Raw genomic sequence first — 27434 nt, 5'->3', positions numbered from 1 at the left:
TGTACATGAAAATTTCACTGTTAACATGTCTTCTCTTCAAATAGGAATTAATATCCTTGTGAAGTCCAAGGCCTTCCAGTATTTCATGTGTAAGTGTGAAATATCACAGCTCTAGGTCCCTTTCCTCCTGAGTCTTACTGCTCCGGAAAGTGGAGATGCAAGGGATAAATCCTGCAGTTACGATGTTGGCTGTTTATTACAGAAAATTCCAAGCATGTATAAAAGTGGAAGGATTGTAAAGAGCATCCACATACCTATCACCCAGCGTCAACAGTTATCATCTCATTGCCTGTCTTTCTTGTCTGTCTGATCGCCTCAGTCCAGCTCATCACCCCTTCTCTAGACCTGGTGTTTTTGGAAGCAGATTCCAGAACCACAGATTGTGGTTTGTTGATATGTCACTTCAGTCTGTTTTAATCTGTAGGTTTCTCCCCCAATCCGTTTTCTTCCTCTTGCAATATTTAGTTGAAGGAACAGGATTGTTTGTCCTTCGTTCTTGATTTTGCATGTTCCTCTGTTGCTTATTTACTGTAATTTGGTAGTTATAGCTAGAGCTGTGCTGTTCAGTGTGGCAGCCACCAGCCATACATGGCTATTTAAATTTAGACCAACTAAAACTTAAAAATCCAGTTCCCGTCACGATAGCCGCAGTGCAAGCACTCAGTAACCGTGTGTGGCTAACGATGACCAACTGGACAGCACAGATGCCGACATTTCTACTAATCTAGAGGCTTGATTGAATTCACTCTTTCTAAGGAGTTCTGGTTCCATTTAATGGGAAATGGTGTTTAGAGACCACAATCTGAGATGCTAGAGGTGCTCATTGCTTTGAGTTGGTTATTGTTTCCAGGCCTTTCCATGGACAGAGGTAGGATTTTGGATTTTTAAAAGATAAACTATCTTGTGAGTTTATCCTGATATTCTTAATTCAAATTGTGGACTATAGGGTTTTTACCTAACTTCATCATTCTTTTTTTTCTTTTTCTTTTTTTAAAATTTAGTTGTTTTTATTTTTGGCTGTGTTGGGTCTTCGTCGTTGTGCACGGGCTTCCTCTAGTTGTGGTGAGCAGGGGCTACTCTTCGTTGCGGTGCTCGGGCTTCTCATTGTCGTGGGTTCTCTTGTTGCAGAGCATGGGCTCCAGGCACACGGGCTTCAGTGGTTGTGGCACGCGGGCTCTAGAGCGCAGGCTCAGTAGTTGTGGCGCACGGGCTTAGTTGCTCCATGGCATGTGGGATCTTCCTGGGCCAGGGATCGAACCTGTGTCCCCTGCACTGGCAGGTGGATTCTTAACCACCGCACCACCAGGGAAGCCCTCATCATTCTTTCACGTCTAAATTCCCAGGCTTAAAATCCTAGTTCCCAACAACACTGACACAGTCCCTCACTTGCTTTATCCCACAGTCCACACATAATAGTCTCCAAAAAACAATACCAACACAACCCTAATAATATAATTGCTAGAAACACCACTCCAGGGATTCAGATGACTGTGTTTTAAATTCATCTGGAGTAGTTTTTCTCCATGTGGGTATGTCACCATCTACATTTCTTTATTTCATTTGAAAAAATATTTTTAGAGGCCACTTTTTACATTGCATTTTGCCTTATAATTATGTAAAATATGTATATGATTCCAAGTCAGATCTACAAAAGAAAGTATACTCAAGGAAGAATTGTTTCCATCCTGTCACCTCCCCCAGTGGGTAACTTTTATTGTAGTTTATCCTTCCATTTTTTAAAAAACTATAAGTAGGTGCATATATGCACATTTCCCTGCCTTAAATAAACTAGCATAATTTACACACTTTCTTCGACCTTGCTTTTTTTTCAGTTAACAATCCATCCTAGAGTCCACACCATATTAATATACAGAGATGTTCTTCATTCCTTTTTATAGCTGAGAGTACGCCATTTCACGAACGTATAATAGTTTATTCATCCAGTCTCCTATTGATCGTTTAGGTTGTTTCTAGTTTCCTTGCTATCACAAATAGCTCCTCAGTGAATAGCTTTCAGTATACGTCATTTGTGTTTTTGCTAATGTCTCATTGGGATGGATCCCTAAAAGTAGGGTTGCTAGGTGAAAGGCCAAACGCATATGCAGTTTTGCTGACTAGTTTCTGCAGTCATTTAAAAGCCAGATATCTCTAGGGAAAAACAGATGTTTTCAATACTCAAACCCTTTGTATATGGTCCATCTTTTACGCCAACTTGGAATAATCTGTAGGTTTTACTGAAACATCTTAACTGGTATCCCTGTAGTGACATAGAGGGTGATTTTTAGAAATCTGTAACTATTTTCTAAGAGAAGCTACTGGCTGATTTAGCTCATGGTAAAAGCATTAAGCAGGAAGTTATCTGTTACAAGCCCTGCTCTCTGCATATCTCAGAGCTGCCTAGAAACTAACCAGGGGCTGCAGCTGTGACCTGTAGATTTCCACACCCACCTGTGCTTTCTCTATTATGAGCCTGTCTGTTGCAGACTTGGTGGTGGCAGTCAATGGGGTCTGGATCCTTGTGGAGACCTTCATGCTGAAAGGTGAGCCTGGCTAGGGGACTGGCCTGTCCTGTGGGCACACCTGGCCCACCTCTTGAACTGCTGCCTCTCTTCTTACAGGTGGGAACTTCTTCTCCAAGCATGTGCCCTGGAGTTACCTCGTCTTTCTGACCAGTAAGTTTCTGACATGGCTTTGCTCAAGTGCTTGTCCTAACCACTGGCTGCAACTTCTTTTGGGGTTAAGATCTCATGGCTCTTCTCTAAAGCGGGGGAGCGTGATGAGGGTGGAGCAGAAATCGAGTCTGATTCTACCCCACCCCTGTTTCAAACTCTTTGGTGATTGCCCACTGGCCTCCAGACCAAGTTCCCGTGCGGGCCCCTTCTGCCTCCCTCTCAGCCTTCATCTCTTGCCAGTACCACCACCCGCGCCCCACCTGCAGCCCCCCTGAACACATCCCACTTCCCAGGGCCCCTGCCCTTTCCTACCTCTGGGCCTCTGCACAGGTGTTTTCCTCCCCTGGCACACTCATCCCCTCACCACACCGCTCTGACAGCCCTCTCCCTTTATGTCTAAACATTAGACATAAGTTGTTTTCACTGTTCTTAAAAAGCATGACTTTTACTGCCTTGATCAGTGCCCTTTGGCTTTTTCTGTGGAGTTCAGAGTAGCATAGTGATTCAGTGCACAAACTCTGGGGTCAGAAAGACCTGGAATCTCCTCCCAACTGTGTCACTTGTGTGATCTGATGCCCCCTCCAGAGCTCCCTCTTCAGCTCCTTCTTTCATTATGTTCCAATGACACCAACCTACCTTCTGCCCCTCAAGCAGGCCAAGATCATATCCGGCTTGGCCCCTGATTTCTTTCAAATGTCACACTCTTCCCCCAGTCTAACATTATCAGTTTGCTGTCTTTCCCCTGAGTCTAGACTCTAAGCTCTGTGTTGTTCAGGGCTGGGCACCCAGCACCCAGTGCAATGGCTGGCACGGGAGAAGGGCTTAGGAAATACCTATTGGATGGACAGACAGTGCCTGCGGCCACTCCCAGGGAGTGGGAGGCGAGTGCTTCTTGTTAGCGGGCGGCCCCGGTTGGCCAGCGTCTGGGCCAGGCCCTGCCCTGGAGCCCACACTCTCTCAGGGGTGCGGGTGTGACGTGGGTGTCTGGAGGGCACGTGACCAGACCTCAGGAGAGTCTCGAGGAGGAAACGAGCCAGCCCAGGGGTGGCAGAGGCTGTGGCAGGGCCGCTGCTAACTGCGTCTTCCTGCTTACAGTTTACGGGGTGGAGCTGTTCCTGAAAGTAGCCGGCCTCGGCCCCGTTGAGTACTTGTCCTCCGGATGGAATCTGTGAGTAGAGAGCATGTTTCTCACGCACGTCAGAGACTGTAATGAAAGCCACAGGTCCTCTCCGTCCACACCCACTGCACAGTTTCAGAGGGAAGGTCCGAGGCTGGGTCAGGCCCCTGTCTCCTGGCACAGTTTTGCCAGTGGCTCCAGGCCTCCCCAGGGTCAGGCCCTGATCTTACTCTCTCAGACCACCCCCGCCAGCCCCTCTCAGGGACACGGCCTCTTGGGGTCCTTAGGCCAGCTGGCTCTCTGTGAGTCACTTAACCCCACACCCCTCCCTGACAACTAAGCTCTTTTCTCCTCCACGAAAACCATGACACCCACAGAGAAGGAAGTGCCACAGGTCCTGATGCTTGGTCAGCATCAAGCTGGTGGCCCTTCTCCCTGTTCCAGAGACCCCGAGAGGTGGCTCACTGCCCATGAACGTTAACTCACCCGTGAAATCGGGCTGCACTCACAAGGTCTTGGGTCGTGAGAGTAAAAACAAGTTAATAAGTAGAGAAGAGTCGGGCAGAGCAGTAGTGTGTGGGCATGCAGTTTGCAGGGCCTTAATGTGTATCTGGGAGGAGAGGGTCTCTCTGTCCTGCTTTCCCTGTGGGACTCCCCTGTGGTCCTGCCCCACCCCTCAGTGCCTTCACCAGGGTCGCTGGTGTAACCCGTGTCTGCCATGAGACCAGTGCGGGACCTTCAGGAGGGGTTTCTAGGCTTTTTTTTTTTTTTTTAATTAATTTTTGGCTGCGTTGGGTCTTCATTGCTGTGCACGGGCTTTCTCTAGTTGCGGCGAGCAGCGGTTACTCTTCATTGCTGTGCGAGGGCTTCTCTTCTTGTGGAGCACAGGCTCTAGGCACATGGGCTTCAGTAGTTATGGCACACAGGCTCAGAAGTTGTGGTTCACGGGCTCTAGAGCGCAGGCTCAATAGTTGTGGCTCGTGGGCTCTAGAGCGCAGGCTCAGTAGTTGTGGCGCATGGGCTTAGTTGCTCCGCGGCATGTGGGATCTTCCCAGAACAGGGATCAAATCTCTGTCCCCTGCATTGGCAGGTGGATTCTTATTTATTTATCTATCTATCTATCTATTTATTTATTTATTATTTGGCTGTGTTGGGTCTTCGTTGCTGTGCTCAGGCTTTCTCTAGTTGCGGCGAGCTGGGGCTACTCTTCATTGCGGTGCATGGGCTTCTCATTGCGGTGGCTTCTCTTGTTGCAGAGCACCGGCTCTAGGCACGCAGGCTCAGTAGTTGTGGTTCGCGGGCTCTAGAGTATAGGCTCAGTAGTTGTGGCTCGCGGGCTCAGTAGTTGTGGCTCGCGGGCTCTAGAGCGCAGGCTCAGTAGTTGTGGCTTGCAGGCTCTAGAGTGTAGGCTCAGTAGTTGTGGCTCGTGAGCTCTAGAGTGCGGGCTCAGTAGTTGTGGTGCACGGGCTCAGTAGTTGTGGCTCACGGGCTCTAGAGCACAGACTCCGTAGTCTTAGTTGCTCCATGGCATGTGGGATATTCCCGGACCAGGGCTCGAACCTGTGTCCCCTGCATTGGCAGGCGGATTCTTTTTTTTTTTTGCGGTACGCAGGCCTCTCACTGTTGTGGCCTCTCCCGTTGTGGAGCACAGGCTCCGGACGTGCAGGGTCAGCAGCCATGGCTCACGGGCCCAGCCGCTCTGCGGCATGTGGGATCTTCCTGGACCGGGGCACGAACCCGTGTCCCCTGAATCTGCAGGCAGACCCAGCAGGCGGATTCTTAACCGCTGCGCCACCAGGGACTTCCATAGGCATGTCTGACCCCTGAGGTGTGTGCTGTGACTGGGGCCCAGCCACACCAGCCTCAGAAACCCGATAGCGGTAGGAAGCTGGCTGGCTGTGGGCCACTGCGGGGCCTGTGGCTGCCTTTGCGGTGGTTGGTGTGTGGGCTCCGTGGAAGGGAGTGCTGGGCACAGGGCTGAGGAGCCACTGGCCGTCGTTGGGGAGGCTAGGGGTGGGCCGAACAGACCATGGCTTCTCCTCCTCCCTCCCAGGTTCGACTTCTTCGTCACAGCGTTCGCCTTCCTGGGACTGCTGGCTCTGGCCTTCAACATGGAGCCTTTTTATTTCATAGTGGTCCTGCGTCCCCTCCAGCTGCTGAGGTGACAGGGCAGGGCTGGGGTTGGGAGTGGTGGGCAGGGGAGGGTGGGGAGAGCCTTGAGGCTGGCCTGGGGAGTGACCAGGAGCCAGAAGGCCCACAGGCCTGGTGTCAGGGGTGGCGTGGCCCCTGCAGGAGCACCTAGTGCGGGTGGGGGGAGGGGGGATGGTGGGGGCCTTGTCTCCACCTGGGCAGGTGTGCCCACCTCCTCACATCCTGGGACCCGTTGCCTCTGACTGTGGAAGAGAAACGTGGCTCCAGGCTCCAGTGAACTTGGCCTGTGCTGGTGGCTGCAGCCGCAGAAACACACGCGCTCAGAGTCATCAGCCAGAGAGCCACGGCCTCTGAGGGCCCAGAGGGACTTTCGAGCCCCTACCACAGCCAGCCGTGATTGTCTGGCACAGTCCCTTGTCAAGAAGAACCCTCACTTGCTCTCAGCTTTCCCCCAGGGACCACCGTAGGAAACCAGCACAAATTTGTAGAGATCCGTGGGCGGTGTCCCTTACTAGAGATCTCTGTGTGTCCTCAGAAGGCTGGTTTTCCTCTAGAATATCCAGCTGCGATCCTATTCACGTCCATCGCCCCCTCCCGTCCTGCCCAGGAGGAGAGGTGGAGGTGAGGGACAGGGTGCCCCTTTCTTACCTGGAGCAGCTGCCGCACTGCGGGTTCCTCTGCAGGCGCGGCCTTCTCCCCTCCCAGCGTTGCCGCAGCGTCCCGGGCAAGGCCCCGCCCTGCACCCAGCCTCCGCCGCGCCTGCTCACGAGAGTCTTGCCCTGCCTCCCTTCAGGGCAGGGCCCGTCCAGCCGCAATGTCCCGGCACCCCCGCTGCCCCTGCCCCGTGTGCGAGTCGCCCGTGCTGAGTGCCTGGCTGGCGGCTCTGGGGAAAGTAGGCGCTCAGGTGGTGGAGGGGCCCCGGGCCTGCCGCGCCCCACCTGGTGCTGTGGACGGAGGGGCTGCGGCCACGCCCGGCACCCGTAAGTGACCCGGCCCGCTTCCCTCGCTCAGGTTGTTTAAACTGAAGAAGCGTTACCGCAACGTGCTGGACACCATGTTTGAACTGCTGCCCCGGATGGCCAGGTACTGCCCTGCCTCTTGGCCCCCAGGGCCAGGCGTCGTGAGGCTTGTGCCCCCTTGGGGTGGGCAGCTGGGTGGTCTCGGGGGGAGGGGGAGGGGGAGTCCCAAAAATGACAAAAATCGAGGGCCTGACAGGGTCAGATCTCTTCAAGGAGACCGAGACCTTGACCACCACAGGTCTCCCTGGTTCCACGTTTCTCCACTGACCTGTCTGAAATATTTAGTAGGGAGGGCAGGGAGCTGTCAACTCACTTACCACCTGTGTCTATGTTCACAGGTAAGGGTCACCTGTGAGTCTACCTTCACAGGTAAGGGGTGAATCGCTGGTAGAGGGGCGTCTGGTAATAGAGTCCTGATTCGAGCCGTTTTCTACCCCAGACCTGGATCCGAGGCCCCTCCCCTGCAGGCACTGTCCGGCTGGTGCACCTGGCTAGGGGCATGCGTCTCCATCGGTCAGCTCGGGTCTGAGGATGCCGGGGCGCCGGGCGAGCTGCTGTCTCCCGCCGGCCCTCGATCACCCTGTCTCTTCTGACCCTCCTCCCTAGCCTGGGCCTCACCCTGCTCACCTTCTACTACTCCTTTGCCATCGTGGGCATGGAATTCTTCTGTGGGACCCTCCACCCCAACTGCTGCAAGTGAGTACGGAGCAGGCCCCAGCCCCAGGCAGCTGGGCCTGCAGCGCTGACCTCTGATCCCTCAGGGGCCCACCTCCCCAGGCCACAGCGCCCTCTGAAGCCCTGAGGATCACTGCTTTGCTTCCAGGGCTTATTAGTTCAGTGCAGCAGCTAAGGGAGGGGGCCTGGAAGCAGAGGGCCCTCTCTGAAGTGAGGATGTCTGAGCAAGTTTCCCTGTCCCCCAGGCAGGGTCTAGGAGCCACTCTCCAGCCAGGTCTCCATCAGCTTACCCTTTGGGCTGGGCGCCGGCGGCTCCTCCAGAACCGGGAGCAGCCTGGGGCCCGAGGCCAGAGTCCCACAGCTTCCTCCTGCTTCTCCCCGGGGGTGACTGGGGACCTGGGCAGACACATCAGCTAGGGGTGGCCTGTTAGGATGAGGGCAGACACGTGCGGGAAGGTCTCTGGGGCAGGGATAGAGCAGGGGACACAACCTCCTTTGATCACTCCCTTTCCTCCTAAGCCCCCATGATGAAATCCGTGTGCTCTGCCATTCATTCTCCATCCAGTGTTCTCTTAAAATTGGTCCTTATGGTTTCAAACGCTGATAAAGAAAGTTCTCAGAGACACTGGTAGCCGTTTTGAGCGTCAGGCTAAGCTGAGAACCAGAGCCTGTAGCAGTGGGTCACAAACCTTGGGGCACATGAGAATCCTCAGGGCCGCTGCTTAAAAGGGCAAACTCCAGACCCCACCCTGCGTGTCCGACACAGGCCAGAGGCTCAGGACTCTGCCTTGGGAACAAGCTCCCTGGGGGCCCGAGGACCAGGCTTGTCAAAACATCCCCGTGAATCATAGCCGATCAGCCGTAAGAGGTTGGCAGGAAAGTAGCAAACAAGCTCTCAGAACAGGGGCAACCGATTAGAACAGAACACACTCCAGCCAGGTGCTGGGGAGAGGCGGAGGAGGGGAGGACCCTTCTCGAGGGCTGCCGTTGGCACCCGGCCTCCAGGGCAGATCCCAGACTGGTGGGGGCAGGGGACTGGGGGTGGTGTTTGAGGAGGCACTGCCTCTGTCTTCCCTCCCAGAGCGCCGGGCTCTGGCCGCTGAGAGCAAGAAGGCCTGGCTGGCGGCAGAGAAATGCCAAGTGAAGGTGGAATGGGGGGCAAGTCTGGGCGTTCCCACCAGCACCCTGGGGACAGGAAGACAGGCAAGGGAGCTGGGGGCTCGGCAGGAAACCAGGCTGGGCCAAGAGAGACGAGATCGGTCCTCAGTCAGACCTTGGTTTGCTTAAACTTTCTGTACTTTGTTGAGGTGACCAGTTATCTTGCGACCTTCCCGCCCAACCCTCTGTCCCCCCGCCCCGTCTCCCCCGGCCAGTACGAGCACAGTGGCAGACGCCTACCGCTGGCTCAATCACACCGTGGACAACAGGACTGTGGTGGAGGAAGGCTACTACTATCTCAACAATTTTGACAACATCCTGAACAGCTTTGGTGAGTGCGGAAAGCCCAGGCGGACCGTGCCCTGGGTACTGCCTTGGTCACTGCAGGTCCCAGGTGGGGTGGAGCAGAGCTGCCCGAGGCCTCCCCATCCCGAGCCGTTTGCCATACTTTCTCGAGTCCTCTCTGGCCCCAGTGGAGCCTGTGGTTTGCCCAGCCTTGGGGGTACAGTCCAGGCCAGACCCCAGGGCTTGTTTCCTGTTACTTTTTCAGCATTGGGGGAGCAGCAGAGCTTCATGCTTGGCTGGGAGATGGGTACAGCCCGATGCTAGGGAACCAGCCCCCTTGTCACAGCTCCACAGTTGCAGGGTGGGACCTGGCCACACCAGCCAGCCACAGTGTCCCGCACTACCCAGGCCAGGCCCACACAGCTCTGCTCCTGGCTTCCATGGAGAGGCCGGGAGGCCAGACACAGCTTCTCAAGAGGAAGGGATCCCCTCACGACATCCCAGATCTACACCAAGGAAGGTCCGGGGACTCCTTCCCCAGTATCTCCACCCCTGGTCCATCACGAGCTGCTGAGGCCAAAGATGCACCCTTTTGGGGACCGGCCAAGATGGCAGCACTTCCTGTGGGGTGGACGCTCAGGAAGCGCCTTGGCTGCTCTCTTGGGAGCTCACAGGCCACCCCGGCAGACAAGTGCGTGGTACCCAGGATAGGTGGAGAGAGGCCGCTTGACAGTCACTTTGCAAAAGCAGGTCTGATCAAGATGCTTTCTGTTTCTCCCTTCCCTTTGGCAGTGACCTTGTTTGAGCTCACAGTTGTCAACAACTGGTACATCATCATGGTAAGGACCTCCGTCAGCTTCTGGGGGCATCCTTCCACCATTCTCTGAGGCCAGCTCCCGTCTCCCCTCACGCAGCCTGGGGCGCATTGCTCTCCCCGTCCCCCGCAGGGGCAGGGTTCTGCAGGGACACCGCGGTATGGCCTGAATCCCAAGAGCCTACCCCTCCGCACTTGCTGGACGTGGCCTTTGTCCCTGCTTTCCACACATCCCCCAGCAGCCAGGAGAGGCCAGTTAGCCTCTGGGTCTCTGTCCTGCTCCCACCACTGTGAGGGAGACTTTTCAATCAAGAAACAGTGTGGCAAGTGTGGTTGGTTGGTTGTTTTTTTCCATTCCTTAAACTCTTCCAAAGGTTGGCCGTATCAGTCCTGGGGGGAGTGTCCAGGCCTTAGGAGCTCAGAGGGATTTTTAGACCCAAGGGAGCAAGGTCCCCCTCCTTCGTCTTCCACAACCGATCAGGAAGGGTCTGTAGAGAGCAGGGGCCACGGAGAAGCCTGCGTAGACAGCGACCCGGCCCCACCCCAGGATCTCGCTCACTCCCGGCTTCCCTCTGTCTCCAGGAAGGCATCACCTCGCAGACCTCCCACTGGAGCCGCCTCTACTTCATGACCTTCTACATCGTGACCATGGTAGGTCCAGGGACACAGGATGCCCTCCACCCTCCTCCATCCTCCAAGCCTCCAGCTGCCCCTGCTTCTCGGGCAGTAGCTCAGGGAGGAGGGGGCCGGGGACACGTCTGACCGGGCTCTGTCGGCTCTGGGGCCCCGCAGCAGCTCACGCCCCCCTCATTCCTCTTTCTGCTCCTCCTCTCCATGCCTGGCCAGGTGGTGATGACTATCATTGTCGCCTTCATTCTCGAAGCCTTCGTCTTCCGCATGAACTACAGCCGCAAGAACCGGGACTCAGAAGGTCTGTGCAAGTGGCTGGAGCAGGGGCGTTTGCCGCTTATCTGTCTGTCTGTCTGTCTGTCCAGTCTTCTGGCAGTTCAGCTTACTGATCTGGCTTAGCTTTCTTTTTTTTTCCCCTCAATTTTATTTATTTTTGGCCGCGTTGGGTCTTTGTTGCTGCGCGCGGGCTCTCTGTAGTTGTGGCGAGCGGGGGGCTACTCTCTGTTGCAGTGCGCGGGCTTCTCATTGCCGTGGCTCCTCTTGTTGCGGAGCACGGGCTCCAGGCACATGGGCTTCAGGAGTTGTGGCTCGCGGGCTCTAGAGCGCAGGCTCAGTAGTTGTGGCGCACGGGCTTAGTTGCTCCGTGGCATGTGGGATCTTCCCGGACCGGGGCTCGAACCCCTGTCCCCTGCATTGGCAGGCAGATTCTTAACCACTGTGCCACCACCCAAGTCCTGGCTTAGCTTTCTTGATCTCTTATTTGCATTGATTTTTCAAATACTAAATGACAGAAAAATGCACGTGATCTCATGTAAAAAATCAGAACGGTACAGCCCGGAGATCAAGAAAAATCAAAGGCTGATTGTGACCCCAGCAGCCCCCTGTCCCGCCTTCCTCGTCTCCCCGACTGTTCATCCTTAGCTGTTCCCCCTTCTAGTTATCGTCTCCGCATTTCTAAACCCCGTGTTCGTCCTCTGGCTCTTGATTTAAACGGTGTAAATACCGTTGACCGGAGCCTACTACTGCTTCCTTCTGCAGCTTGCGACCCCTTGCCTCCCTTTTCCCAGAAAGTGCATCGCTTTCTGCCTAATGATCCTTCATTCTTGCCAGATTCTCCATCAGAACTGCCACATCCCTGTTACTACTACTTGTTTCCAAATCTCTGTTCTCTCAGACTACCTGATCATTTTCTTTTTGCTCGGAGACTCCCTCCTGAAACCCTCTGTCCCCTGTAAGCTGGTGGCCTGACCAGTGCTCCTGACAGCCCCAGCAAAGGGAGGGGATGGGGAGGGACGTGAGTTCCAGATGGTGGGGGGAGGTGGTCGTGCTGATCCAGAGTTTTGCTGGGAGAGGGAACCTTAAGGCCCCCATAGGGAGCAGGGAGGATGGCTAAACCAAGCCAGACGGGGGGCTCTGAGTCCCAGGCTCCTTCCCCCTGCCGCCCTCCCGTCCTGCAGTTGACGGCGGTATCACCCTTGAGAAGGAAATCTCCAAAGATGAGCTGATTGCTGTCCTGAAGCTCTACCAGGAGGCCTGGGGAGCCGCCTCTGACATCGCCCAGTTGCTCAAGATCCTCTCCCAGATGGAGAGATACGAGGTGGGGAGCGACAGGGCCTCGTCCCACGGAGGGAGCGGGTTGCGGCTTAGTGCAAACACTCCCCCGCTGTCCATCCCCTCAAGTTTTGGTGACACTTTTGGGGGGCACCGTTGCAGAAGCCAGAAGAGGGGGTGAGGCCGGGCGCCAGGACCTTAGCTCGGGCTGGTCCCTGCAGCCTTTCTGTTCTTCTCTAGCAAAATACCTTGGTGTTTCTGGGACGGAGATCGAGGACCAAAAGCGATCTGAGCCTAAAGATGTACCAAGAGGAGATTCAGGTAGGAGCACCCCCGACCACGCTGCCCAGATCCTCCTGTCTGGGAGTGGTCCTCCCGCTGCTGGGCAGAGGCCGCTCTCTGGTCCCCATCTTGATGTGTGGGGAGCTTAGTGGGGAGCTGTGGGATTATCTGTTGGGACCACTGCCAGTGGACCACTGCTCGGGTCGGCGGCGCGGGGGGCTTCAGGGCTCAGCCTTGAACCCTTGAAGCATTCCCCAACATAGGCCGCCACCCTGTCCACTCTTCCACATATGTCACTGACCTCATCTCATTCTCCTCCTCTGAGCCAGAACAGCAAAGGAAACGCGTATAGCGGGAGACGTTCCAGGCAGAGCAGGGAGCATGGGGGGCCCTGGCGAGCTGGCCTGGACCGGCCTCTTCAAAGAGGATGGTCCTTCCCACATCCAGCCAGACGTTGCCCGATAGGAACAAGGGCCTGCTGCACCTGGCTCTCTTGGGGTTTTTGACTGTTTTTGTTTTCTAATTTAAGAGAAGGGAAAAGTCAGGTATTTTTTTTGCAAACTCTCCCCGTCTTCCCACATTGGCTGCTAAGTGAAAGAGCTTGCGAAGCACCCCGTGGGCTGGCGCTCTGCAGCCCAGACAGAGCCATGGACTTCGGGCCACCCATCCGCCCAGGCTCCCAGCTCCCTCGCCAGCCACTGTGACTATGCTGTTTTCAGGCTGGAAACCCTTGTTTCCCTGGGACAGTGATGACCAGGGTCCGAGCCCAAAAGGCCGGGAGGCTGCAGTCCCCTGAAGCGACTCGCACCTTATCTGTAAAAACACAAGGGGTCTGGGCGAAGACCTGGCGAATCACTGCACTCCGAGTCACAGAGATGAGGAATCAATGTGAGCTCTGGTGTCATAAAACCCGGGTTTGATCCCAGGCTCCGTGACCTTGGGCAGGTCACGCAGCCCATCCCCATCTATGAGAGGGGGACAGTCCCTGCCTCACGAAGCAGAGGGGAGGGGACGGCACTAGACATGCCGTCGGGCCGTCCACTCCTGGCCTCAGGCTCCCCCCTCTGTGGAAAGAGGGGGCACAGAACTAGGCCATCTCTCTAATTTTTTAAGCTCTAAAGTTCTGTGGTTCAGACTCTTTAAAAACATAGGGTTTATATTTAAAATTTCTCAATTACCTGAATACGTCTGTCCCTGAAAATGTCGGAGGATATAATGATAATAGTCTTAGGTGGGTGAGCTGTTTGGTTTTTTTCAAAATGCTCTCACAGCCATTCTGGAGGGCAGCAAAGCAACTGGGCAGTTGGGAGATGCACTCAAGCTTCATACAACTTTATACAACTTCTGAGCTTCGGGTTTCCTGGGTGTAAAATGAGGACACCCAGCTCAAAAGGGGTAACACAGGGGGTTGGCGAGGGGGTCGGGGGCACACATCCCTTTGTGAACCACACAGATCATGTTCACAAGTAAAGGGTGATTATTACTACCTGGGCCTCATTGAAAGCAGGCACACTTGACAAGGAGGTTTGCAAACCTCTAGTTAAAAAGGGAAAGATTGCATCGTCATTTTTCTATTTAGGGTCCTCCTATTCAGAATTCCCAGCAGGTCTGGGAGGGTCACAGCACTGCCCAGCCTGGGTGACCCCGTTAGGCTGGGGGGCAGGGCCGGGGCCCGCTCAGCACCCTGTCTGCTCTCTGCCTTAGGAGTGGTATGAGGAACACGCCCGGAAGCAGGAGCAGCAGCAACGACAGCTCAGCGGCTGCGTGGTCCCCACCACCCCGCAGCCTCCAGGCAGCCGCCAGCGCTCCCAGACCATCACCTAAGCCCAGCCTGCAAAAGCCATCTCTTCTATGCAATAACACAATAGTATTATTTTACTACAATGTATCAGAATAATGTGTGTGTGTATATATATATATGTTATATACATATATACACATACATTCATAAATATGCAAATATTTATATATAGGAAAAAGGAAAGACAGGCAGACAAGTTGAGGTTTGGTTTGTACCCACCTTGCCCTGTTAACCCCAGAAGTCAGTTTCATTTTGGGGGGATCAGGCCACTAGGAGCTCTTCTTAACATGGAAATCTCCAGAAGGCCCCTTCACAAGAGCACTTGAATGGATTCTGCCGATCTCTGCAGGGCTTGCCTTCAGCGTGGGCCAGCGTCCCTAGGCCAGATCCATACCGTCTTCCTGATGCTGCTTTCAGAATCCCGCCCAGGCTGACAGCTAGCTTCCCCACTAACCTGCCCTGTGGCCCACATCCTGGGGTGTCTGTGTTCTGCTTTAGGGACAAAACCACTTAGGAAGGAAAGAACCCACATCCTTGGGTTGGTATGTCTCTAGATATAATAATGAAATTGGGCGTTCCCTTGGGGGACCAGTACCCAGCACCTACTGGGACGAGTGATCCAGGGCTGTGGTTATTCCGTATGGTCAGATCTCAGCCAGTGCCAGGAGGCGAGAGAGGCCGTATCCCAGCTCCATGAGCCTTCTCACCTACCCTTCTTTTGGTTTCAACCCTTGTTGCTGAAAATCCTCCTAAAATGGCCTTTGGAATCACAGCCCAGTAGGAGGAGGAAGACGGGCAAGAGGCCAGGCCGATGGCTACTGCCCCAGACCAGGTCCTGAAATGGGCTTTCTCCTTAAATCCCTTTTCCTTGGGATCGTCCTGTTTAAGCAAAAAGACATTTTGGTTAATTCAGGATTCTGCTAAAGACAACAGCAGATCCTTTCACGTGTGTGCATTTGCTGGAAACGGGAACAAAGAGCACGGAGGCTTACCTCAGGCTGTCCACGGCTGCCCTGCGGCTGAACCCGTGGTCTCCTTGGCCAGCTCCCCCCTCACCTTGAGCAGTCGCCCTCCGTGGACCTGACTGAGGTAGGGCTGAGGACGCGGCTCACCCCGAGGTTTCCACTCCCCGGAGTAGGTTCAGGTGGCCTGTCAGTTTCCTGAGTTCCCCAGGGACCTTGGGAGAGTTCTCTGAGATCAGGATGCAGTCGGGGCTTGAGCCCATAGCAGGCTGTCGGCGTCGGCAGCTCCGGTGAGCGGTGGTGGCAGCGGCAGAAGCAGGGTCAGAGCAGAGGGAGCCTCGGCTCAGCTCTCCTGGGCGGTGAGCCTATCTCAGTGCAGGCAGCAGAGGTGGCAGAAGCAGGGATGAAAGGGGCAGGTGGGGGGAGGGGGCAGGGGAAGCGGCCTGCACTGGGCATCCTGCCCCAACCCCCGCTTTCCAGCTGCCTCCACTGCCTCCGTGACTTAGGGAGGCGGGTGGGCAAACTCCCCCTCGCCACATCCTCTTCCCAGCCGGGCAGGGCCTGATCCCGGGGTGTGGTGCCCCATCTCCACGGCCAAGTCTTCTCGACTGTGGCCTTGGACAGGCTGGTCCCATGGCCAGCACCACACAGCTCTGCCCCTCACTAGGGGAGAAGTGGTGGACGTTTCTGTTTTTAAAGCACAGCCTTTTAGGGAAACAGCGAATCACTGAGAACCACTGAGATTCCCCAAGGGAATCGGGAGACAGATGTCCTCTTTTATCTCTGGAGGGCCACGGGCCATCGCAGGCAGCTCGGCACCAAGCCCCAGGCCAGAACCCCTTCCCCTCTCCGGAGAAGTAACTTTGCTTGCATATTTGGGTGCCTTTCAGCTTTTGTTTACTGAAACGGGCATTCTGGAAGCAGGAGTCAAGGGGCGGCTTTCAGAGGAGGGCGTGAGTCCCCCGACCTCAGCATGTGCCCCCGGGAGGCTGAAACCTGGGAGGGGCACCAGGGAAACTGAGCGCAGCCCCCCAGCCCCCAGGGTGAAGGCTGGCACCAGGAAGAGCGGGCTCTAGTCCAGGCCTCCCAACCCCATCCTGTGAAAGGCCCTGGTTTTAGCCAGGAACGGGATGAAAGCCAAGTGGCAACAGTGCTGATGCACCAGACTCCAGCCACTGGTGGGCACCCTCATTACTGAGGCTAAGGACAGCTGCCCCTTCGGGGTCACTGGGGGCCTCCTCAAGTTGACCCTCTGACTTGTACACAGGCCATCGAGCAGGGAGCGGGTGTCACCCAGGGCTGTGAGCTCTGGGGACCCAGGACATCCAGCTTGGATGCCCTCTCACCTCCCACGTCAGCTGACCACCACCAAGGTGAGATGCGCCGACTGGGTCTGGGTCACACCACCTGTCAGTGTCTGTGATGGCCCTGGGCCCCTGCCCCGCTTTCGGGGGGACACCATCTGGCCCCTCCTCCTTGCTTCCCTCCCCCAACCCAGCCTTACTCCACACCACATGACAATCATTTTGTACAGACAGAGGGGGCGACGCTGTAAGGTTTTTGTACAATGGGGATTTGTTACCTAGAAAACCCACCGCGTCTCCGGATTTCTGGCATATTAATAAAAGAGCCTCTGCTTTGTACACGCGGCTGCTGCCTCGTGACTTCCACCAGGCACCATTCGGTGGCTTCTGAGATCGTGGGGAACAGGAAGAGGACCCATCCATGCCCATTCCTGACCCTACCTCAGCCCCACCCCTAGACGTGCCACCAAGTCCAGATCCGTCAGGCCCAAGCGCCTTCGGCCCTGGAACCGACCACTTGTCAGCCTGACCCAGGTTAAGAAGAACTAGTAACAGCCGGCTGTATGTTGTTTTCTGTTTACTTGAAATATTTAATAATTTTTTCATTGGAAAAAAAGACAACTGAGTCCCTTTACTGCCGGCATAAGGCATTGAGCAAACAGAAGAGCTGCTTATTGAAAAGGCGGGTCACTGGCTGACAGCAGGAAGGCGCCCGGGAGCGCTCATCACCCTCCCAGGAGCTCACAGGCAAGCAGCCCCAGCCCAGGGCTCCCCCTGAGGTAGGCACAGGGCACAGTCCAACCGGCTCCTGTTTTGCATCTGGGGAAACCTCTGAAGCCAGCGGCCAGTTCTAGAGGCAGAGTCTAGAGCTGTGCTGTCCAAATGGCAGCCACTCATGGGCCAGTGCCACTGGCTGCTAGTTTGGAGTGATATATATTATCATTAAGTTCACCTTTTTCTTTTGGCTTTATTAACGTGGCAACTAGAAGATTCAAAATTAGGTACATGTCTCACATTCTATTTCTGTTGGACAGCGCAGCTCGAGAACTCAGCCCGCATCGGCCCGAGGCCCACAGCACACAAGCTGTTCTATCTGCCAGGTCCGAGTCACCCTGACTCCCTAAACCCGGGTTTGGCAGCCCTGAGAGAAGCAGCAGGAAGGCAACAGGGCGTGACTGTGGGGAGGGGCCTGGGCCTCCACAACTGTCTCCAGCCCTGAACTCTTTGGGGTCTTCCAGCCTGGAAGGCACCCAGGCATCCCCTTCGCCCCAGACCCCAACTTTCAAGAGGCTCTGGAGATAACGCAAGGAAGACTACCTGCTGCCTGGAACTCTGTCCACAGGGAACCCCAGCCTCCGCAGCCCCAGAAACAAGGTTTAGCTGACCTAACTGCACACGGCAGCGACTGGGAAGCTTCGGCAGAGAGCACAGCCCCACGAGCGCACACCCCGTTCATGGTCTCGGCCTTGGCCACGCTCAGGCGAGCGGGTTCGAACGAAGAAACTTCATCCTCCATCTCACCGCCTGCAGCGACACCTCCCGACCACCAGGCGGACCCCGACACAGCTTCACTCACACAGTTTTCAAGTGAATCACTCCAAATTCAGTGAGCAGGGCCACCAGGAGGAAGGTCAAGTACAAGAGAAGCAGGCAGCAGCCGTAAACTCTGTTCAGCTGGAAGCACTGCAGTGGGACCGAGACCAGGGAACAGACGAGGCTGAGGCCTAGGGTGCCAGCCAAGACCCACACCAACAGTCCATCAGGCTCCAGCTGCGGGGAACATGGGGAGAGAGGCTGGGTCACTGCAGCTGACAGTCAAACTGAGGTTTGAGGGCCCCTCGCTAGGGGCCAGGGAGGGACTTTTGGCCTGCCCAGTGGGATGGCACCCCACACCTTGAAGTTCAATGTTTTTAAGCCACCTGGTATGTGGTAATTTGTTATGGCAGCCCCAGGAAACTAATTCATATAGGTTATATATATATATATGTATATATGTATGTATATATAAAAATATGCATATATATGTATACATATATATATTACATGCAGTAGTTGAAAAATTCTCCAGCAACACAGAAGAATAAAAGGAAATGAAACTGTCCTCTTCCTGCTTCTCTCCCTTTCAGATTTAGTTAGCACCTATCTAACATATATGGAAGACTTAACCCTAGGTGCTATGCTAGGTATATCACACCCACCTTAGCTACCAGTCCACAGTGAGGAAACTAGTACACCCGACCCTTGAACAGCACTGGTTTGAACTGCATGGGTCAGCTTATATGCGGACTTTTTTCAACAACTATAGTACTTGTATTTTCATTTCATGATCTTTAAATTAAGCGTGGTGGCGGGGGGGGGGGGAAGTTCGTGTTGAATTAGAGATCACAGTATGTGGAATCGAAAGAGCTAGGGTTTGAGTCGTGACTCTATGTAAGCTCTTCCGGCATCCTGTCCCCCATCAGTCATTTATCAATTCCTTTGCTTTTGGGGCAGAGATAGCAGTACTCAGATTTGCGACTGTGTCAGGGACTCAGCACCTCTAATTCCCATGTCGTTCAAGGGTCAGCTGTAGTACGTGACAGAGCCCAAGTCCGAAGTCCAAGCTCATACCCTACCCTGTCTCCCCATAAAATGATACGTGTACCCACAGATGTGTGGGTACACGTGTGCACATACAGGCCTGTCCGTCCATTCTGAAACCGCAAATGGGACTATACAATAGGTACGTGTGTTTAAAAGCAACCTGTTTTTCAGCCAACAACACGCCACGGACATCCTATGATGACCTCTCATGATGCCCTGTGTCTTATGCAATTAAAAGCAGGATCACAAAGGCAGTGGAATGCAGACAGACAGACACACACCCCCACACACATTCCACAAGGAGCCAGAGAAAAGAAGCAGGGCCCTCAGGGGGCCAACCCCTAAAGCCTCATTATCAGGAGCCGCCTGAAAATCGAGAATGAAAGGAACCTATTAAACCCCTGAAGAGTATAAGCAAAATTTGCAGACAGAGGGTGTTTACCCCTTAGAAAAGCAAACTTTTCAAGCGGAAGTAGCTATTTGCTTATGGGCGTGGCCACTGTGAAAGGCCGCCCTGCTGCCAGTTCATTACAAGTCAGCCGCAAGAATCTGTTCAACAGCTAGCTGCGTCTTGGAGAAAGAGGTGGGTGACTTCGTTCCCATTATCGACGCCACCATTCAGCTGCACATTCCAAGTGCTTCCACGTGATTAGCCTTAAAACCATCCCCTGGGCCACATCCCCTCCCCGTCTCCATTCTTCTCTGGTTTGGCCTCTGAATCCAAGTCCTTGGGAATGCAAAGCTGGGGCCCGAATCTAGGTTGACTCTGCCTTGCACGGGGTGCTGCTGGCCCTGCGCACCATTTCCAAAGAGAAAAGTTCACTTAGGAATCTCGATTTCTTCTCTAGAAAAGCTGGATTATCTGGCCACAGGAGGCCCACCTGAGTCACCCACAAGATTTGGTTACCTGCCCTGAAGTAGTGTTTTGAGTTTTCAACCTTGTTGGAAACCTGTTTCCAAGTGTCCTAACCTTCATCGGTCCCCAGGGAGCATGTTTAAAGTGCAGGTTTCCAGCCCCCAGCCCCTGGAATGCCTGGGTCAGGAGGTCTCATGCGCTCCCAGGAAATTCCTGGGTGCCCTTGAACCCACAGAAACTCTGCTGCTCAGTGCATTTCAGAACTTCTCCAAATCTATGGAGATCCCCCCCTTTCTGGGCTGTTGCCAACATTCTCTCTCACCCCAGGCAGTGGTGGGATAAGGTGTTCAGCTCAGCCTGGCCCGTACCTCATGTCTGCTTATCCAGGAAGCTGGTGGTGGTGGTGGTGGTGGTGGCATCAACCCCGTTTCACAGGTGAGGAAACTGAGGCTCAAAGATCCTCAGAGTCCTGATTCATTCAAAGTCACATAGCAAGAGACTTCAGTGATGAGACCAAGACCCCAATCCTGGGCCTTCCCGCCCCTTTCCCTCAAAGCTACATCTTAATTACTCTGTGACCTTGCAAGGAATACCTTTTTTAACCCCATATGCAAAATGTTTTTAAGATATTCTACACATCAGACATGTCGCAAATGTAGACCAGTCCTCTCCCCAGTTAAGTGTCATCTACTGACATGTGAATGGTCTCCGGTCCAGAGAAGGGAGGGGGAAGAGGAGGACCAGGAGGAGGGGGAGGAGGGGGGAGGGGGGAGGGGGGAGAAGGGGGAAAAGGGAGGGATGAGGAGGGAGAGGGAGGAGGGAGGAAGGAGGGGGAAAAGGGAGGGGAGGAGGAGGGAGAAGGAGGGGGAGGGAGAGGGGGTGGGGGAGGAGGGGAGGAGGGAGGGGATGAGGAAGGAGGGGGGAGGAGGGAGAGGGAGGAGGGGGGAAGGAGGGGGAAAAGGGAGGGGGAGGAGGAGGGAGAGGGAGGGAGGGGAGAGGAGGGGGGAGGAGGGGGAGGAGAGGGGAGGAGGAGAAGAAGAGAGCTTTATGAGGAGGTCCCTGCAGAAGCATCTGGCCACTCACCTCCACTGCCACGTGGCCCCTGGAGATCTGGAGCAGGCAGCCCAGCCCCACGCCCACCAGGATATCTGCAGCCCAGCTCAGGAAGTTTGCCAGAACATAACACCCCATAACCCGGACCACACAGCCCACTGGCTTTCTTTCTGATCTCTGGCTGTGCTCCCCCCTCTCCCCAAAATCCACCCTATCTGAGGAGACCTTATCCAGTTTTAGCACCTCTAAGAGAGTCTCCAGTGCACATTTTGCCTCAGTCTGTAAGGATCGCAGGAGGTGAGAGAAACGCTTGGTACCTGGTAAGATGGAGAAATGGGATGCGAGGTGAAGTGACAACCCATGGTCCACTGGGGAGACTGGTGACAGAGCATGTCTAGGGGCCACCTCTAGGGGTTGTTCAGGGGACACTCCTCCAGCCAGGGCTCCGTCCTTCCCACCCCAACCTGGCTTTAGGGCTGTGGTCAGGAGAAGCCACAGCCCTAAAGCCAGGAGCGGGTCACAGTGAGCACTGGGAGTGACAGACAGCAGGAAGCATGCTGCACACAGGTCACACAGCTGGCGTGCACTGAAACCGGCACCCAAGACTGTCATCCAAGACTGTCGAGATTCAAAGCCCTGTCTTTTTCACAGCCCCAGGCAGCCTGACCCTGCCTTTTCTATATAGACCAAGGGGTGGCAAATTAAAGCCTGCAGGACAGTCCGGCCCAAGGCCTGCTTTTATTAATGAAGTTATATTGGGACCCAGTCACACCCATTTGTTTATGCATTGCCCACGGCTGTTTTCACATTACAACAGCAGAGCTGAGGAGCTGCAAAAGAGATCCTATGGTCCACAAAATCTAACATATGTACTCTCTGGCCCTCTAAGAAAAAGCTTGCCAACCCTGACATCTACAGACCATGACATCTGTAAGCAAGAGGGAGGGGTCTTCCACAAGCTTAGTGTGTGGGCGCCTACTAATAATACCTCTGCCCTAACAAGATGAATGTCCGCCATCACTGCTGTTTGCCAGGTGCAAAGCCCTTCTGTCACCTCGTTCAATCCTTGTAACAACCTATGAGACCAGTCCTCTCAATATCCCCATTTTCACAGATGAAAAAGCTGAGGCTCAAGCAGCCGCATCACCTGCCCCAGGTGTTCCAGTGAAAGCCAATCCGGGGGGGGGGGGCACGGAGCGCACCCTCGGCCCCCAGCACTGAGGGAAGGGCAGTCCCAGAAAGGATACTGAAGGTGAGGCCACCAAAACAGGCCGAGAATGCCATCCGCGGGTAGCCCTGGCGGGCCAGCGTGAGATCTGAGAAGACATCTGTGTGGAAACACGAGAAGGCCTTGAGCTGTGCAGGGCTTCCCCTAGCCCTCCTTGTTCATTCACTCCTTCATTCTACCCACAGTCATTCAGTCAACAAACACTGATGAAGGTCTGCCTGGCTCTGGCACTAGCTGGCTGGGTGCTGTGGGAGGCCACATCATCCCGTAAGACACAATTCCCTCCTTAATTCCTTCTACCTGCCTCTTTTCCACCAGGGGCAACTCTGAGGGTGTGACATGCCACCACCAATCTTTCACCCATGTCCCGTCTGCTGCTAGCACACACAGTACCTCGGGGCAAATTAGGAAAAGGGGCCCAAAAAGGTGAGTGGAAGGAGAGCTAGACTTTGGGCCCCCTGATCCCTTGTCAGGATGCTCTTGGGCAGTGTACAACCTGACCAGCCCTACTTGGCAGCTCTAGCTAGAGAAGGATATCTGTATGTATGAGTGAATGCCTACCCATGTCGCATACCCACGGACACATTCCACCTAGTTGGCTGCAATGAGCTCCATGTCCTGCCTGAAGTCTGGGGAGCCACTGAGTGTCCATGCATCAGAGAGTGGGGAAGAGGCTGGGGGCTTCTACAGAGCCTCCCGGCTCAGGTACGTTCTGGGCCATCCCACCCAGATGCCCAATGATGGTCACTCCAAAATGACGGGCACTGACCACCTGCTGAGGGCAGATGCACTGGACGCCCCTACCCACATGCAATTCTGTCTGGAGGAGCAAAAAGCAGTGAGGTGGCTGTGCTCATTCTAGAAGCCCACCCGGCCCCAAGTCACCTCCAATGCTGTTCCCCCAGGCCAGCAGCGTGAGCCCGAGGACAGTGTTGCTCAGCCGGAAGACCACACCCAGGGACCGTAAGATGTTCACCACCTCCGTGGCAGCTGCGTTGATCCACAGGGCGCTGGTCAGGAAGCCCAGGAAAGCAAAGAGCTGGGGGAGGGAACAGGGACACAGCCTTAGTTCCTCAGCTACAAAATGGGACAATAACAGTACCTACTCTGTGAGGTTGTCATGAGCATAAAATGAGTTAGTAGATGCAAAGCAGTTAGAGCCTGGCATATATTAAGTGCTCAATAAAATGCTAGATCAATATTACCATTTTGTCAAAAAGGAGTTCATCATAGCTTTCATCAGATTTCTAGTCTATGGACCAAATGCCACCTCATCACCAGCAAAAGAAACTCCATACCCATGATCAGTCACTTCCCAGCCCACCCAGCCTTCCTCCCAGCCCCTGGCAATCACTCCCGTATTTTCTGTCTCTCTGGATTCGCTTATTCTAGACATGTCATAGAAATGGCCTCACACGATACGTGGTCCTTTGTGACTGGCCTCTTTCACTCAGCATCATGTTTTCAAGGTGCATCCACCTTGGGACATGTGTCAGTACTTCAAAGACTAGTAAGAAACACTGCCTAAGACCATTTCTCTAAATAATCAATTGGCTGAAAATTCAACTTCCTTTGGGCTGGTACATCCATTCAGAGTTTCTGAAAATAGAAACTAGAATTTTTAAAAGCAATAATTAGAAAAAAAGAAAAAAATTAAGTAAACTTTTGAGGAAAAGGTCTCTGGACAAACTACCTAAAATTTTTTTAACATCCTGCAGAGGTGAGAGAATGGGGAAAAAACACCCCCAAAGACCAAACAACTCCATCACTGGAATGTGATTGTTAGGAACCCAGGTGCTTCCTAGTTAGGATGGTGGAAAAGAGTCTGGTAGGTCTTTAAAAAGGTAAACATACAGTTCACATTTGACCCAGCAGTTCTACTTACTCCCAGGAATACACCCAAGAGAAATGAAAGAATTATTTCTACAGAAAAAAATTTAAAGCAATGGTCATGGCAGCATTATTCATAATATCTAAAAAGTGGGAAAAAAACCCAGGGTCCATTAATGGATGAATCGATAAACAAAATATGCTATATCTGTATAATCGAATAGTATTCAACCATGAAAAGGAATGAAGTACTGATACATGCTACAACATGGATAAACCTTGAAAACATTTTGCTAAGGGAAAGAGGGCAGTCATAAAAGACCACATATTGTATGATTCCATGTATGTGAAATATATAGAACAGGAAAATCTAGAGAGGCAGACAGCAGACTCGTGGTGGCCAGGGGATGGTGGGGAGGATGGGGAGTGACTGCTACTGGGAACAGGGTTTCTTTTTGGGGTGATGAAAATGCTCTCAAATTGTGGTGATGGTTGCATAACTCTGTGAATATAATGAACACCATTAAATTGTATGCCTCAAACGGGTGACTTGTATGGGGTATGAATTATAGCGCAATAAAATAAAGCTGTTACCAAACGAAGTGGACCCTGAACAGGCACAAAACTCCTTAAAAGTGGCTTTAAAGACCTGTCATGGTGGAAAGTGATTAGCGGCCAAATTGTCCCAGAACATCTGCCCAGGAGACCTCAGTGTCCCCTCTCCCGGCTTGGAGAGTCTAGGTTTCTTACCCAGTGAAGCCTGGGGGGCTCACTGTTGGATGTGGCAAAAAAGGTCACTGCAGCCAAAGCTGTGCCTGCGATCACCACCACGGCCCAGACGGGAAAGAGGCCACCTATCTCATAGACGCCATCTGCAGAGGGACGAGAAAGGGAGCTGGCACTCTCCGTGGCTTCAACTTGGCGCCTCCTCCTGGAAGCCCCCTAAGAATGACTGAGATGCTGTGGAGGGGAGACCCATGGATAAAACCCACGGATAAAATTCTATTGTTTGGATGCAGGGTAGATACCTCCTATGTGCCCAGCCCTGTCCTAGACACCTCAGGGAGACAGAGAAATTAAAGACACAGCCCCTGCCCGCAAGCTACTCACGTTGGAAAGAAAAGACAGACACATGAAAAACACTCTCCAGCCTTTTGTTGTGGAGCTAGGATGGGAATGGCTGACTACTCACCACCACTATTCTTTCCCGTGCCCATGGCAGACATCACTAATCAACCATGATGCTTTGGTCCAACTGAGCTTCAAGACAGCACCCTCCAGCCAGGCATTACCAATGGATGGGCATCGCTCCATGAGATGAACTGTACAGTCAAATACAACCTTAGCCACTGATCCTGGCTCTCTTGAGAAGTCTACTCCACAAACCAATCCATTATAAAGTTACGAAGGTTTCAGAGGCTTCATATAAAAACACCGAAGGGAGGAAACCCTGCAGGCAGGCAGAACACTCTAGAATTCTCCACATACCATCCTTTCACCACTAGTCTCAAAGGCAATGGATGGTTCAACTGCCCAGGCACATGTAACAAGACTTTCCTTTTGTTTCCATAGTCTAGCTCATGGGCTCGCAAACATCAGTGGGCATAAGGATTACACGGGGGGGGCTGAATATATAAAATTGTGTGCACAATACACTGTGGTAGATTTTCAGGGGGTAATTTTGACGGATGTGACTTTTACTTATAGAGCTGGCTTTGGAACCTGACGCCTGGGTGAGAGGTCCTTTCTCTGTATTTCCCAGTCCTGTGTTAGAGGAATTTCAGCAGGTGGCTGGGGGATGGCGTAGTCAGGAAGGACTTCTTGGCATGCTGAGGATGTGAGCTGAGTCATAAGCAGAGAGGGGCACAAGGGTTCTACAGGAAGAGGGAAGAGATGGGTGGGAAGGAACTGAGCAAGTTCGCGTCGTCAATAGCAGAAAAAGGCCTGGAGAAGGTGGTTGGCTCAGGGTCTCAGAGGCTTGAATGATAGTTGGAGGACATGGGCTTTTTCCAAGAAGCACGCAGGAGCCATGGAGGTCTTAGAGTGGAGGAGTGACCACAACATGTGAAAAGTGGCACTTTAGAAAGATGGCTCTGGGGGTGGCCTAGAGAGAGAGGATGGAGGTTGGCAGTGAGATTGGGAGGCTTGGCTAGTGGACACGGCCCCCCCGCCCCCCGCCCCAGGCAGGGCTCTCTATCTCTACCCTCGATTCTCCGCCTTAACTTTAATCAATGAAAATAACCCGCTCCTGATTAATTCTATCAAATGCTTATTAACTGGAAGCATTTTTGCCGGATTTATTATCTCCAGCGACATTCAGTTCCCCTAATAACCATACGGTTCTACCTAAAGTTAACTGCCCTGACAGTGACTGTCCTAGGCTTTAACTTCAGCACGTGAAATTAATCTTACTACACAAAACTTAAAATTTAATTACCCCTCAAGCACCCTCAAATTCTCCAAACTTGTAGGGTATTTTCCCACTATCATACACCGCCTACCACCCTGGTTAAATCTATCAACAAGCCAAAAATCAGCATCTCCTCTCCCAGACTTAATCTGACTAGAGAGAGTTTTACCAAAAACCACTTCCCTTAGTCAATTAAAATTCTCTACACTAGATTCAGACCAAAAAGGTCTAATCAAACTATATTTCCTATCATTCTCATTACCCTTACTCTAAGCATAATTTTATTTAATTACCACGAGCAAACTCCATAATAACCACAATACCGATAAGCAGCACTCAACCAGTAACAATCACCCGTCAAGTACCAAAACTGTGTAACGCTGCAATTCCTATGGCTTCCTCGCTGAAAAAAGCCAGAATCACCTGTATCATAAATAACCCAATCTCCTAGTCCATTGAACTTACATAAACCTCCACCTCTTCGTCTTTTAAAACATATAGCACTGTTGAAAATTCTACAAGCAGTACTCCTGAGAGAAGTATTCCTAAAACAGTCTTATTAGAAACCCAAACTTCGGGACTTCCCTGGTGGCGCAGTGGTTAAGAATCCGCCTGCAGGGGACACGGGTTCGTGGCCCGGTCCGGGAAGATCCCACATGCGGCAGAGCAACTAAGTCCGTGCGCCACAATTACTGAGCCTGCGCTCTAGAGCCCGTGAGCCACAACTACTGAAGCCTGTGCACGTAGAGCCCATGCTCCGCAACAAGAGAAGCCACCGCAATGAGAAGCCCGCGCACCGCAAGGAAGACCCAACGCAGCCATAAATAAGTAAATTTATAAAAAATAAATAAATAAAAATAGTTTAAAAAAAAGAAACCAAATTTCAGGGTCAGTAGCCACAGCCATTGTATAACCAAATACTACCAGTATTCCCCCTAGATAAATCAAAAACAGCATTAAACCTAAAAACGAACCACCAACATTCAACAGAATTCCAAAACCAACACCACCACCCACAATCAACCCAAGTCCTCCATAAATAGGTGAAAGTTT

General features: G+C 53.3%; 2 protein-coding genes across 9 annotated transcripts in view; one reads left to right on the top strand and one right to left on the bottom strand.

The window, feature by feature from the left end:
* TPCN1 (two pore segment channel 1) overlaps positions 1 to 14326 on the top strand; it is a 62530-nt gene extending 48204 nt beyond the window's left edge. For 4 of the 6 annotated variants that reach the window (XM_029229482.1, XM_029229502.1, XM_029229466.1 and 1 more), the window contains 14 exons: positions 45 to 89; positions 2484 to 2540; positions 2619 to 2672; positions 3768 to 3840; positions 5843 to 5950; positions 6952 to 7023; positions 7566 to 7655; positions 9008 to 9123; positions 9870 to 9916; positions 10474 to 10542; positions 10738 to 10822; positions 11979 to 12118; positions 12313 to 12393; positions 14059 to 14326. In XM_029229482.1, coding sequence (XP_029085315.1) covers positions 45 to 89; positions 2484 to 2540; positions 2619 to 2672; positions 3768 to 3840; positions 5843 to 5950; positions 6952 to 7023; positions 7566 to 7655; positions 9008 to 9123; positions 9870 to 9916; positions 10474 to 10542; positions 10738 to 10822; positions 11979 to 12118; positions 12313 to 12393; positions 14059 to 14178 — 1157 coding nt within the window. In that variant the 3' untranslated portion in view covers positions 14179 to 14326. Of the gene's footprint in view, positions 1 to 44; positions 90 to 2483; positions 2541 to 2618; positions 2673 to 3767; positions 3841 to 5842; positions 5951 to 6951; positions 7024 to 7297; positions 7329 to 7398; positions 7656 to 9007; positions 9124 to 9869; positions 9917 to 10473; positions 10543 to 10737; positions 10823 to 11978; positions 12119 to 12312; positions 12394 to 14058 lie in introns of those variants that run through there. The other 2 variants (XR_003794506.1, XR_003794505.1) reach the window with 2 other exon arrangements.
* Positions 14327 to 16792: 2466 nt separating this feature from the next.
* Positions 16793 to 27434, bottom strand: part of SLC8B1 (solute carrier family 8 member B1) — a 31269-nt gene continuing 20627 nt past the window's right edge. For 2 of the 3 annotated variants that reach the window (XM_029229516.1, XM_029229524.1), the window contains 5 exons: positions 24722 to 24843; positions 23027 to 23180; positions 22161 to 22241; positions 20944 to 21008; positions 16793 to 18191 (listed from right to left, as the gene is read on the bottom strand). In XM_029229516.1, coding sequence (XP_029085349.1) covers positions 17994 to 18191; positions 20944 to 21008; positions 22161 to 22241; positions 23027 to 23180; positions 24722 to 24843 — 620 coding nt within the window. In that variant the 3' untranslated portion in view covers positions 16793 to 17993. Of the gene's footprint in view, positions 18192 to 20943; positions 21009 to 22160; positions 22242 to 23026; positions 23181 to 24721; positions 25294 to 27434 lie in introns of those variants that run through there. The other variant, XR_003794509.1, reaches the window with a different exon arrangement.

Source organism: Monodon monoceros, unplaced genomic scaffold, assembly GCF_005190385.1.
Source record: "Monodon monoceros isolate NGI ecotype Baffin Bay Population unplaced genomic scaffold, NGI_Narwhal_1 Super_Scaffold_1, whole genome shotgun sequence".
In the NCBI taxonomy this organism is placed as follows: domain Eukaryota; kingdom Metazoa; phylum Chordata; class Mammalia; order Artiodactyla; family Monodontidae; genus Monodon; species Monodon monoceros.
Note: the sequence above shows the minus strand (reverse complement) of the source record. Positions and strands in the feature narration are given on the sequence as shown.